Here is a 14,279-nt window from a genome sequence, read left to right as displayed (position 1 = left end):
TGCTTTTCCCATTCAATTAATAGAACACAATACCAAAGTGATGAATTATTGAGGAGAAACACAAGCCTGGGCTTTCACAAATGCTCTACTCCAATGGCAATTTATTACAAATTAATAGTGTGCTGCAGTTCCTCCTGCTTCCTGGCAGCTGGGAACTGGTCAGGCTATACCAGGAAACTTGGGAGCTGCCACAAAACACTGCAGTGCTGATCTCAAATAATCCTGGAGTGGTTTGGGAGCTCAAAGCTCGTCCCATTCCAACCCCAACACCTTCTACTGCCCCAGGCTGCTCCAAACCCTGTCCAGCCTGGCCTTGGACACTGCCAGGGATCCAGGGGCAGCCACAGCTGCTCTGACTCCCAAATCTCATGGTAAATAAATAAATAAAGTGGGGGTGGGACTGGGGAGGAGGAGGAGGGATGGACAAGTGGCAGAACAGGAGAAAACCTTGCTTTGAGGGGTTTTTGCTGGAGAGCACAGTCTGTATGGGAAGGATGGTTCATTCCCACCCTTACAGCACACTCAGTGTGCAGGGCTGGCAGCAGGGCCACACTGAGCAGGGCTGAAATCCCAGATAAGCATCTCTGAGCAGAGCTGACTATTGTGCAAGGATGATAATTCACATTTCAGAACTCCAGCAACTCAGCAGGGAGCCTCCCAGATTTCTCACACCCTGCCCATAACAACATGCCTGGCCCAAAATGACCCTCTGAGAGAAATCCCAAACTGACAAAACAACACCTTTTTCTGCAGCCAGAAAAATATTTCACATTTCACCAAGCTACTGCTCTGGAAGAACATGCAAAAAGCCCCCAGGAGCCACGTGGGGACTGGCACTGGCCTGTTTGATCATCCTGACTCTACTCAGGGAGTTCCAACTTCTGGTTTAATGTGCTGCTTGCTAAAAACCATCTCAGCACATTGATCCTCCAAACAGGATAACCTCAATAACCTCACTCCAAAGTGAGGTTATAAATGGTAAATTCATTAATAAATTAGTAAATGCATGGTGATTTCCATTCCAGTGGAAGGAGTCCCTTTCCATGGCAGGGATTTCCCAGTGACATTTCTTTACAGGAAGGAACTTTCCTGATAAACAACAAAACATGGAACCACCATCACCACCGCTGCAGCACCTTTTTCAACCCTTATTAAATGCCCACAACCTCTCCCCTTCCCCCCCACCCAGCACAGAGCAGTAACTCTCAGAAAACCAAACCCAGATGGTTTTCCCCAAGCAGCTTCTCAGCTCAAGTTAAATTTATTCTGCCCCCATCCTCACTCACAGCACAGCAGGAACTCACCTCCATTTCTGATGGCTCTGATCCCCCGGTGGAAATCTTCAAAGCTGATAACTCCCAATCCACTGGGATCCAGGTATTTTGTTAGGTCCTTTACCTACAACCAAAAAAAGCAGCATTACTGATGGAATCCTTGCAGGAAACAGCACAGAAACACCTTGTAACCAACTTCTTCCTCTTTATCAGAAAAACTTAAACAAGTAACAGTGAATTTCTTGAGCTGACCCCAAACTGTGTCTGTTCTCCTTGAAGTGAATGAGTAATCAGTACAAAGGAGTTAATTAGGACTTGATTGGTGTTGAAACTATTGCTTAGCCTTGAAGCAGCATTTTGGGCAGTGGCTCCTGCAACATGAGCCTGCTTTGCCAGGGATTTGTTTATTTTTATGAGTTTTTAAAGAGGTCCTGCCTTAATTGGGAAACTGTAATAGGCTGCCTGGTAGGAGGGCCCAATTAAGGGGATTCAGTGATAATGAACTGCTCCATGTTACAAATTTAGGCCCTATAATTGAAACATTTTCCCAATTAGACAATGCCTGGGGGGTTGGGAATCACATCAGCTGGGCAGGGTTGGGATGGGGGTGCTGGAGCAGCACACACACAGAGCAAGGGGCACTCTGAGGATGCTCTGGCATCTTCACAGTGAAACAGGGCAAAACCACAGAGCCCAAAGTGTCTCAAAAAGGTGCCTTTGGTTCCAGACATGAGCAGAAAATCCTTTACACCAGGTGCTTCTCAAGCTCAGACAACCAGACATTTCTCCTTTGTTTAAGAGCTTTTGAGGCACCTTTGTGTATTTTTGCACCATGTGCTTCAGCTGAGGAACAATGCCAGGAGCAAGCTGGGGAGGTGAGAGAGGAATTGCAGGGTGAGCTCCATACCCCAAAGCTGCCTCACCCTGCCACACACATCCTCCTCCTCCCCTTGATGCACAGGAAGGAGTCTTCAGGGCTGGATTTCTGCAGCTCTTTGACTCACTGGGGTTTCAGTTTGTTCTTGGGGAAGGAGCTGGTGAATCACCAAACCTCTCCTTTCACAGAAGGAATCCTCAGGTGTCAAAGGAGACACAGCCTCCAGCCCAGGTGTGGAGCTCAGAGCTGCCTGCTCACCCTGCAGCAGCACTGGGGGCTTGGTTTGAGCTCTTTATGGTTTTCTGAAAGTCAGGTGTGTGTTTCTATAGGAAAATCACAAACACAGCACACTTAGAGCTGTTCACCCATGTGTCCATGTGCTTTGGTCATCCCACATGTCCACAGGAGCAGCAAAAATTCCACTGGCATGGAGAAACCCACAGGGCTGAGACCATCAAACCATGGAATCAGAATATCCTGAGTGGGAAGGGGCCCACAAGAATCATCCAGCCCAAGCCCTGGCACAGACACCCCAACAATCCCACCCTGTGATCCCTGCCCAAACTCTCCTGGAGCTCTGGCAGCCTCAGCACCCTCTGGGGGAAGAACCTTTCCTGAGATCCAACCTAAACCCCCCTGGTACAGCTCCTGCCATTCCCTCAGGTCCTGTCACTGAATTCCAGGCTGTGCCTCTGGAGGAAACCCAAATCCCCCAAGGCACAGCCCTGCCCACCTGCCAGCTGACTCCAGCTCAGACAGCAGCAGGAGTTTCTTCCCAGAAAGGGTGGCCAGGCACTGGAAGGGGCTGCCCAGAGAGGTTTGGAGTTCCCATCCCTGGAGGTGTCCCAGGAAAGCCTGGATGAGGCACTCAGTGCTCTGGGCTGGGGATGGCTCACAGGCTGCACTCAATCTCAGAGCTCTTTTCCAAGCTAATCTGAGATTCTGTGAATGGGAGAAGACAACACAAGCACCTTCTCCATTTTTCTAGAGCATTTTTTTTGGCAGCCAGACCTCCTAAACTCACATGGCACTCATCATCTTGGGTGAGTCAGGTTTCTTGTATGTTAAACAAAGGTATTTTAGACTAATAAAAACAACTTGTAGGAATGTGTCTGTTCCAATGAATGCATCTGGCAGCTGCCTGGAGTTCAAAAGCTGCTGCTTCATTTGTTATCTGTGTACAGAGATAACAGAAAGGCAAGTGACATTTAACCAGGCTTGATAAGGGATGAGCATGACACACTCCAAATACCAGTTTCTGTGATTTTCAGCTCCTCAGGAGGGATTCAGAGCCTCAGCAGGGCACCTCACCCAGCCCATGCTCTGGGGGCAGCCAGGGAAGTTTCTGCTTCATATTGGGCTGTGGGCAGGGGGAAATGAGGGGAAATGGTTCTGAAAACTCCCCAACCCAGACATTATGGACACAAACAACAAAAGGCACATGGTGAAGAGGTTTGAGGCTGTGGCAGTGTCTGTGCTGATCCAAACCTGCCTGTATGTGCTGTTCAGGCTTACAATCACCACTGCCAGTTGAGACACCACCACCAGGGTGAGTGTGAGTGGCTGCTGACACTCTGAAGAACCCACAGGACAGAAAACAAGAATATTTGCTATGCCTGCCTGGTCCCCACAGCCCCTGGACTGCTGCTCTCACCAGGCATCACCCAGCAATGGAGCTGCACCCCCAAACACCTGGGAGAGCTGGGGGTGCTCACCTGGAGAAGAGAAGGCTCCAGGGACACCTCAGAGCCCCTTCCAGGCATAAAGGGGCTCCAGGGGAGCTGGAGAGGGACTGGGGACAAGGGATGGAGGGACAGGACACAGGGAATGGCTCCCACTGGCAGAAGGACAGGATTAGGTTGGACATTAAGAAGGAATTGTTCCCTGGGAGGGTGGGCAGGCCCTGGCACAGGGTGCCCAGAGCAGCTGTGGCTGCCCCTGGATCCCTGGCAGTGCCCAAGGCCAGGGTGGATGGGGCTGGAGCAGCCTGGGATAATTTTCTTCATTCTTCACTTTGACAACTGGACTAAACCCAGTACCTTATCAGAGCATCTGGGAAAACCACCAGCATTGTGGCTCAAACTGCTTTAGATTCATCCAGTAAATGTGAGCAGTTCTGAAGTCACAGATTTGGTGGTTTTAGCTGGAGCCTGAGCACAGCAGCTCCCACCACACTCCTGCTGGCACAACCCCAAACAGGAACACTCCACCAAACTGAGCACCGAGCTAAACCCACGAGATAGAAGCCACAGTCCTGCTCCTGGCCAGCAAGAAATACTTAAAGATTTTCCTTCCTGTGTGTGTGTCTGTGGCTGGTTACAAACCCTCCTTGGAGCTGAGCATTAAAGAGTGAAAGAGGATGAGGTGGTTTAAGTAGCTGAATAAATCCTGGTGGAAAGTGAGAGGTTTAAACTGCTTGAAGGCAGGCAGGCTGCCTGGGGCTGAGCACAGCTGGGGGGACACGTGCCAAGGGCTCTGGTCACCCCTGTGCCAGGGACAGTGCCAGAACAAGGGATTCCTCCTGCAAAAGGACAGGGAGCAGATGGGGACAAGGAGGGCACCTCAACACCACACCACAGCTCCTTGCAGCTCCCACACCCCCTGATCCAAGACCTCTGCACACCCCAGGGTGTTTCACCTTCCAAAACACAAAGATTTTGGTGCCAACACCCCCCAGATCCCCACAGTGTGATGATGCCATGGGGCTCCTCACAGCACAGAAAGTTTCCTGGCTTTGATGCAGCTCAGCAGAGTCCAACAGTGACACCTCCAAACCCAAACTCACACAAAGGTTGGCAGCCCTGCACTGCAAGGCTCCCACAGAGGTGAAGGATTCCCCAGCTGTGAACTCCCTGTTTAGGAGGAAAAGGAAAAGGAAGTAAATCCAGCTCTCAGGGCTGCTCTAATCTACACAGACTGCAGCAAATCCAATGGAGGAGGAATGAATATTCCTGATAAAGACCCCCAAACACCTGAGCAATGGGCTGCAGCACCCAGCAGGAACTCCTGGAGCCTCACACCTGCTGCCATCAGCCAAGGTGAAAGGAAAGGTGGGAAAAAAAGGTGGGAAAAGGGGGTGAAAAATGGAGGAAAAAGGGAGAGGAAAAAGGAAGGGGGAAAAAAGGAGGGGGGAAATGGGAGGAAAAAAAGGAGGGGAAAAGGGAGAAAAAAAAAAGAGGGGAAAAAAAGCTAGAAAAAAAAGGAGGAAAAAAGGAAGAAAAAAAAAAAAGATGAAAAAAAGGAGGAAAAGAGGAATAAAAGGAGGAAAAAAAGGAATCCTGGGTCTCCTGCTTGACTGAGACAGGACATGAAAATCCAAGTACTTCTCATGTAACTTTAATTACTCTGCCCTGACTGCCAGAAGCCCAGATCTGCTCTGAACATCCTTTGTCTTTGGGGGAAGCAATATTGGGAGTGAGACAATCCCTGAACCCTGCAGGGACAAGGATCAGCACCCCATTGGCAGAAGTGCCAAACTGAGGGAATTTTGGCAATAAAAAGTGCAGGGAGGGCTCAGAGCAGCTGCTCTCCTCTCTGCTCAGCCAGGTGTGTGGCCTGGAGTGGCCACAGCAATTTATCCAAGTGAGAACATGCTGGATAAAACCTCCATGGCTCCACAAAGGTGGTGCAGCACCTCTACCCTGCCTAACACAAAGGGATAAACCAAAATACTCATTTGTCCCTAAAAACCCACCCTGCCTCTCAGGGCTACACCAATCCTTCCAAAGAAAAATGTGTAATATTTTTAAATGCTGATAACAGAACTTGAGTATCCCAGAACCAGGAACACCATTCCCAGCCCTGCAGTTCTGTGCTCCAGCACAGCCAGGCTGAGGGGCAGGACGAGAATTTGGGATTATTCTGGCTCCAGCCCTGTTATAGGCTCTGACTCCCCAACCTGCTGAAGGAGCTGGCACTCCACACAGCACTCAGAACCCCAAAGCAGGTTTCTATTCTGCTGCAATTACACCTAATTAAGGCACCTTTAGAACACCCCCGAGGGGTGGATCTCATTCCAGGGAGCAGCCCTGGCCAGTTGTGAGTAAGCACAACCCCTGTATTTAGGAGGAATAAAGAGGAATAATTACTGTAAGCATAAACCTGCAAGTATTAAAAGCAGAGGAATCACCCACAAACCAACACAGAGAAGGAACAAACTGAGCAGGTTCCCAAGGGGAAGACAGATCCTGCCATTTAATACACCCACTTTCCTAACAAATCCTCCTTTTCCCATTAATCCAAGAGAAAAGCTTCCTAAACCCCCTCCTGAGGTCACCAGGCTCCTTCTGCTGGTGCTAAGGACCAGATCCCTTCCTCAGGAAAAGACTTTCCTTCAAACACTCAAAATTCACCAGGAAGCAGAAAAAAAAAATTAAAAAAAAAAAAAAGCCAGAATATGTTTTAAAGAGCTGGCAGCCAAAAAAGAACAGAGGACCCACATCCTTCCTGCCCCCACCCACAAAAAAACCCAGGACAAACAGATCCAGCCTGGTGCAGAGCATGGAGCTGCATCACTCACATTTGGAATTTTGGGGTATTTCACCTGCTGGTGGAAATCCCTCTGGTCTGTACAGGACATTTTGGACCAGCCCCAGCAGCTCCAAGCATGTCTGGAGGCAGGAACACCTCTGTGCTCACCAGGGCTTCAGGAGCCTCCAGTTGTGGTATTTAAGTGTGTTCTCAAATGCCAAGTGTGACATTTCCAAATTATCCCTCAATTGTTGCCACTGAAGCATAAAAACGTATTTAAACAAACAACTTCAAGGATGTTTGGAAACATTAACAGGAATATAAGTTACGCTGGGGTGGTTTTAATCCAAATTTATTTGTTTGTCTCGAGTGTTCCAGGTTTCCTGTCGCTCCCTAAGTGCTCAAAGGCTTCAGCAGACACGATGCTCTACTCCAAACATTTATTTGTTTAATGAACTTGAAGAGGGCTCTTCCTCCACCCTCCAAGCTTTTGTTTCTAGCTTTTGTTCTGCTGATGACAAGGGAAACCTGTTCTCACCCTTCCAAACGCTGCTTGGTGGCAGGAGGCCGGGTTAAAGCAGGAAAGAACAAAGGTTTAGTGCCTGGTGACTGCTCAGATAAAGCAGGAGGATGGAGCTGCCTGGGGGAAGAGCCAAGTGCCAGCACTGAGCCACCCCGGGTGTGTCCTGCACAACAGGGACACGGAGCCGATCCGAACTGAAAAAAAGCAAAAGCAACACAATAAAACACACCAGGAGGTCAGACACCAAGGATTGGGCATTTTTCAGGTGCTGGATGTTTTGCCTGGTGTGGCACTGTGCACAGTGCCCTGCAGCAAAGCCAGGTGTGTGTGTGATGGGGCTGTTTGCTTACAGAGGCTGTCCAGCCTTAGAAATCCAGGACTGTGCTGTTTGCTTCCCTGTGCTCCCCTCCAAGTGCAAAACCTCTAGGCACACCCCAGATTAAATCCTGCCCCTGGCCTGGTACACTCAACCTCCCCAGGAAAACTCCTGGAGCAGGCAGAAGGGGCTGGGATGCCATGCACAGTTTGGGAAGCCCAGGATCCCAGGAATTGTGAGCACTGGGCATGAAGGGATCACCACCAATGCTCCTGAGCACCCTCCAGGCTGGGAAGCCTGGAACTGCTCCATGGCTCTGCCAGGCTGGCAGCCAAGGCCCTGCACAGGGGACTCCTCTGTGCCCTGCCTGTGCCACCAGCTGCCCTCCTGCAGCCACCTGCCTTGGTCTGAAGGACAGGTGTCTGCCAGATGGGAATGAGGAACAACATCTCTTTACTGGGAAAATCAAAATAGAAATACAGTATTACAAAGAACAATCCCATCCCTGACAGAGTCAGAATCCAAGCTGACACCCTGTCAGTCAGTCAGGGTGTTGGTATCAGTCCCATTCAGTGGTGGCTGCATCCTCCTGCAGTGGCTGATGTGGTTTAGCTGGAGCAGTGCTCCTGGAGAAGGTGCAGTTTCCTCTGAAGGTCCAGGGATGATGTGGAAAGGTCTGGTTTTCCTCTGGAATCCAGTGGAAAAACAGGTAACTTGCTGTCCAAAATCTCAGTTTTTATCTGGGTAGGAAATGCTTGGCTCCTCCCCTGGCTGGAGCATCTCCCTGTGGGATGATGTAATTTTATCAGTCATGCACTGGGACTGAATGGCCCATTAACAGATGATATCTTCCTGGAGGGAGGATGGGTTGTGGGAAAGACAAAGATGGTTGTCCCAGCTGGTTTAAAGATGCCCATTAGCAGATGGTGTGTGCCAGGAGATAAAGAATCACTGCCCCACCTGGTTTAACAGATAGAATGTGACAGAATTCACATTTCTGGCCACACCACCACACTCAGCCACCCCACCATGCCAGAACAGGATGGATGCTCCACACAGCCTGGAGGTACAGCTCAGAGTGCAAGAGGATTCCCTGGTGCACACCAAGAACCATCCTGTTCCACACCAAGACCTCCAGCACTCCCCTGCTCAAAACCAAAGCTCCCAAAATTCCCCCTGGACCTTTCAGGGAAGGCTCCACAAACCTTCCCTCTGCTGTGCTCCTGCCAGGACAGGAGTCTCAGAGTTCCAAGCAGCCAGGAGAGGATTAGCTGGTTGTTGCATCCATTTAGCAAGCACAGGAAAAAAATTCCACAAGGATATCCAAATTTTGGGTTTTTTTCCCCCAGCTGTAAACTCCTCACACACACACAGTGAGCAGGGTGAAGAACAGCCACTCCCCTGGAAAAAATAAAGAATGTGGCCAGGCAAAAGGGAGGCAACAGCTGCCTCTCCATCCTTCCCCAGGCAAAGGCAGTGGTGAAAACCTCAGAGGGTGATCAGATCTGCAAAACTACAATGTGTTATTAACAATAAATAAACGGGGGCACTCCCAGGCTGCTGTCAAACAGAGGGATATTCAGCCTGGAACAAAGCTGTGCCCACCCCTGGGACACTGACAGCTCCACAGGACATCCCCAGAGCTGCCACCATGCCACAGGGAGCTGGGACACACCAGGACACACAAAGGAGCTCAGCAATTAATGTCATTTCAGCCAGCACACAAATTCCCATCCAATGCCCCTGTCCCTGAGTGCTCCAGCTTCAACAGGATGTGCTAACAGGGAGCAAAGGCAGCTTAGCCACTGGCATCCCTAGGAAAAGGGGATTTGCTCTCACACTGCAAGGAGCTGGATGGTTCCAGCAACTGGAATCTCTTTCCACATCAGCCTCCACAATTCCCTGCTTTAAGAGCAGTTTTCTCTCTAGAGAGGGGAAAAATCCTGACCAAAATCAGGAATGCAGTGCCTCCATGTCCTGATTTAGGTCAGCCTGGAGGTGTTTTCCTGCTACCAAGCACATCAAGGGCCTCCAACATCAGGAGATGGAGCTGGAGTCATTCCAGAGGAGCCAGGGAGATGCTCCAAGGGCTGGAGCCCCTCTGGAGCCAGGCCAGGAGAGCTGGGGGTGCTCACCTGGAGAAGAGAAGGCTCCAGGGACACCTCAGAGCCCCTTCCAGGTCATAAAGGGGCTCCAGGAGAGCTGCAGAGGGACTGGGGACAAGGGATGGAGGGACAGGACACAGGGAATGGCTCCCACTGCCAGAGGGCAGGGATGGATGGGATATTGGGCAGGAATTGTTCCCTGGGAGGGTGGACAGGCCCTGGCACAGGGTGCCCAGAGCACTGGTGGAGTCCCCATCCCTGGAGCATTTAAAAGTCACATGGATGTGGCACTTGGGGACACGTTTCAGTGGTGGCCTTGGCAGAGCTGGGACAGCTGGACTCAGTGATCCCAGAGGTCCTTTCCAGCCCCAATGCTCCCCTGATTCTCAGCCCAGCACAACCAGTCTGGCAGCTTTGTACCTCCATTTTCCACGGGTGCCTGAATTTGTACAGAGGGAAAGGCCAGCACTGCTCCCCAGGGCCCAGCAGCACCTGCCCAGGCTGCCAGGCCAGGAATTAGGAAAAGATGGAGGCAGGCATGAGGAACAGGGAGAAACAAGCCATGGTTCACTGCCAGAGCTGGAAACAGGTTGCTGCCATGGCAGAGGGGACACAGAGGGTGGCCCAGCAGAAGCAGCTCTCCCTGCCCAAGCAGGCTGAGGCTAAAGGGAAGTTATTTGTTTTGCAAAATTCCAAAGGCAGGAATTAAAACTTCAAAGCCCCTGGGTTCCAGGAAGATCATTCCCCTGACAATGAGCAGCAAATGAAATAACAGGAATAAAGTGGGGAGGAATTCTGTGGGAATTGTAATGATTATCAATTACTGTCTGGGCTGAGTTACATAATGGGATCAGAGCTTGGGAATGCTTGGGGAGAGGGCTCTGCAGGCAAGAGCAGCTCAGAATGAGCCCTGTGATCTGGGGCTCCATCACACTCCAATCAGTTAATTATGATGACCCCAATCCAATTTTAATTGGAAATACCCTGCCCCTGAGAGGAAGCTTCTCATGAATCCACCTTTCTTCTCTCAGTGTTTATACAAAGAGAGGGAGAATGACTTTTATAGGCAGAGAGTGACAGGACAAGGGGGAATGGGTTTGAGCAGAAAGGAGAACATTGGATATTATGGAGATATTCTGGCCCTGTGCCAGGGCTCCCACCCTCCCAGGAAACAATTCCTGCCCAGTATCCCATCCAGCCCAGTAGGGAAACATTCCCTGTGTCCTGTCCCTCCAGGCCTTATTCAGAGCCCCTCTCCCAAAAATCCACCTCCCACTCTGCATTCACAGCACTCTCAACCTGAAGGAGCAAGGCAGGATGAAAAGGTTGATTTAATAAACTGGTAGCTGGGATAAAATTACCACCAGCACCCTCCTCCCAGCCCAGGCAGACAAACCCTGCCTTTGAGCATTCACAGCCCTGCCAGGCTCCATCCCACTGGGATCAGCCATCCATCCATCTGATCCCAGCCACAAACACATCAGCACAGAGCTCTGATCTGCTCCCAGCCCTCTCCTCCATGCCCAGGAGCTTAAAAAACCCGAGCAGGGGCAGCTGAGAAAACCTGGGAGCACAGGAATTATCTCCTCCTTGGAGTCTTTTGGGATATTTATAAGTGAATCAAGTGAGCTGAAAATGGAATTTGCAAACCAGTCACCACCTCGCCCAAAATTACACAAAATATGTTGGCTTGGAAGCGTTTTCCTCACTGAGGGAGAAAGAAAAACTCCTGTCTTGGAGCTCCTGGAGCACAGAGACCTGTTATTTATTGATGGTGGTAAAAGCCCTTTGAAGAGGGAGGGAGGAGGCAAGGAAAGGGCTCCCACCCAATCTCCCAAAACCCACAAATTCCCTGCCATGGTTTTCTTTAGAGGGAAAACTGGGCCCTTGCTCAAAGCAAGCAAAATATTTGAGATTTGCTGCTGTTCCAAAGCACACAGGGCACCTCCTGCACACCCAGAGCATGCCCACTGCCACCCACAGCAGGAACCAAGCTCAGGAGCTGGGCTCCATGATCCTTCCAAGGCAGGACATTCTATGGAGTTAAACAGCAATTAAACCTCTGGAAGGTGCAGCAGCAGCACAGCTGGAGGCAATTGAAGCCTCACTCGCCTGTGAAACCATCATAGATAATTTTAGAAATCTCTCCATGAAACCAGCATTTCCTCTGTTAACAGTGAAGCATCAGAAAATGAAAAAAAAAAATAGAATTGGGGTTTCCTCATGACAGAGATCATTAGATTTCACTAGGAGGTGGGAGAAAAGCAAGGGGAAGAGGGAGCAGATCCCAAAGCAGAGGCAATGTCAGCATTGCCAAGGGAGATGGGAGGAGGAGGATGCTGGATCCAGGCTCACACCCCCAAGGGGAGCAGCAAAATCCAGCCTGGCATTCCCACAGGGGGGTAACCACTGAAAAGCTGCAGTTTGACACTCCCCAGACTTCATTACACAAACTCACTGCCAGATTTTCAGATTGGTTTGCTCAAAAATAAAAACCAACTCCAGGATTCTCTGCTGCTGCTGTCTGGAGTGATCCCTGCAGCTCTCAGCTCAGGCTGGGCACCCCATTCCAAGAGGCTGAGAAAGTGCTGGGAAAAGTACAACAAACCTGATAAAACCCTTCAGAAAACAGCCCCAGAGGGAAAGTTAAAAGCTGAATATGGAGACCTCAGCTGAGGATGAACTGATGTGGTGACAGGACAGGTATTGAGGGATGGAAATGTTAAAGAAAGCAAAACAAATCCCACTGAAATAAAGCTAAAACTGATCATCAAGAGGGGAAAAAAAAGGCTGAAGATCCCTTGGAACAGGAGCCTTTGGAATTGAGTTTGACAAACTCTGGGATTTCTCTTAATTGAGCCAAGGCAGTGAGATCATGTGGTGCAAGAGGCTTTTCCTTCTCCAATTGTCTGTTAGATCAAAACAAAAAAAAAGAAAAACAACCCAAGGTGCCAGCAGGACGCTTGTCCTCAGCCTTACAAACAATTCATTCTCCTCTGGGCCTGCTGGAAATAAATCCAGGGAGATTTTTGACCTCAGCCAGACAGCCACAATGCAAGGATACAGCAGGCAAGACGTGTAAAAATAAATTGTGAAATAAAAATTTGAACCAAAACCAGTTGCACAATGGCCTTAGATTCTGTGCAAGACACAATCCTCCTGCTTTACAAGGTGACAAAAAAAGTGACATCAAGTGTGTCCCCACATCCCTGCTCGCTATTTAAGGCAATTTTAGTCCAGCCTTCTGTCCCAGCCAGTGGCTGCAGGGAGCAGCAGATCCCAGAGAAATGCAGGGAGAAGGGGGAGGAAGGAGGCAATAACAACACAACAACCCTGGCAGCTGCCTCTCAGGTGCTCTGGGAGCAGTCCAGGGGTTTTGGATGAACAGTCAAGCTGTCCTCAAGACCTTTGTGTCCCACATCTTGTTTGTAAATCCATGGGAGCCTTTCAAGTGGCAAACAATCCATGCTGGACAAACACTCTCCTGGGAGAGGCTGTGGCAGGACCATCCCAAGGCCAGCCTGGTTCAGGTCACCCCCAGCACCATCCTCCCATCAGCCCTTTGAAGATGAAGGTTCTGGCAAGAGCCTCAAGCCCTGTTATCACTGCAGATCAGAACAAACTGCCTTTATCCTGGCCTTCATCTCTTCCCCGTGCCAGCACCAAACCACAGAGCTCTCCCAGCCAGCCCTCCAACACCCCAAGCTGCTTAAGCAAAACCCTGTCCCAATCCCATTTTTTTATCCCCATGGAGAGAAAAATACTCAATTCATCCAAGCAGAAATCCACAATCCCATGGTGTTTATAGAATGAACGCCAGCTGGTGCCTTCCCTGTGACATTTAGCTAATAATTGCTGCAGCCAAACGAGCTGACAGCGCTCACTCAGCAGCCCATGAATGCCTCTGGTGTTTGACTGAGCCTAAAGACAACACTTGCTGCTCTCCAGCTCCTCATCCATGTGGATACACACACACACACACACACAGGCTCCCCTTAACCCTTCAGCCCTCCCCAGCTTCAGGAATCAGCTGCTTGTTGTGATTAAATATAGCCATTTGTTCCACCCCTGGGGGTGGGAGGGGGGGGGAAAAAGGAAGCAGGTACCTCCAGCAGGAGGGCTGGAATTTGTTTCTCATCAACTTTGTGGTTGTCCAGCAAGCCATCAAACCCCGACCCCTCTCTCACAGCAGCCCAGTTCTGGTTGTGGCACAACCTCTATTTACACCTTGAGGGTCTCATTGAGTCACCTTAACACTGTTCAACCCACTGGGGATGTTCCTCCCCTTTAACTTCCACCTGAGCTGGATCTGTTTTCCAAAAGTCCCAGCTGCTTCACACAAAATAGGTCAAGGAACTTCCCCAGAACTCCTGCCTTTATTACTCCATACATCAGGGGGTTAGGCTGGATTTTGGGAAAGGTTCTTCCCCCGAGGGTGCTGGGAATGGCACAGCCCCGAGGCTGCCAGAGCTCCAGGAGTGTTGGGGCAGGGATCACAGGATGGGATTGCTGGGGTTCTCTGCAGGGACAGGAGCAGGACTGGATGATTCTTGTGGGACCCTTCCCATCCAGGATATTGTGTTCCATGATCTGCCAGGAGCTTACAGACCAATCCCCAAGCCCTTCTCCTCCTCCCTCAGCGTGCCCTGGTCTTTTCCAAGCTGCAGACTCACACCAAGTCCTTGCACACACAGGCATCACCATTCCTCCTCTG

At 50.3% G+C, this 14,279-nt stretch overlaps 1 protein-coding gene across 1 annotated transcript in view; it reads right to left on the bottom strand.

The window, feature by feature from the left end:
- RAB11FIP3 (RAB11 family interacting protein 3) overlaps positions 1-14,279 on the bottom strand; it is a 70,176-nt gene that overhangs the window by 53,511 nt on the left and 2,386 nt on the right. Inside the window, exon 2 of the mRNA XM_079321067.1 lies at positions 1,305-1,398. Within this exon, the coding sequence (XP_079177193.1) occupies positions 1,305-1,398 (94 nt within the window). The remainder of the gene's footprint in view (positions 1-1,304; positions 1,399-14,279) is intronic.

Source organism: Erithacus rubecula, assembly GCF_903797595.1.
Source record: "Erithacus rubecula genome assembly, chromosome: 17".
Classification (NCBI taxonomy): domain Eukaryota; kingdom Metazoa; phylum Chordata; class Aves; order Passeriformes; family Muscicapidae; genus Erithacus; species Erithacus rubecula.
The sequence above is the reverse complement of the archived record's forward strand: the minus strand, read 5'-3'. Positions and strand labels throughout refer to the sequence as shown.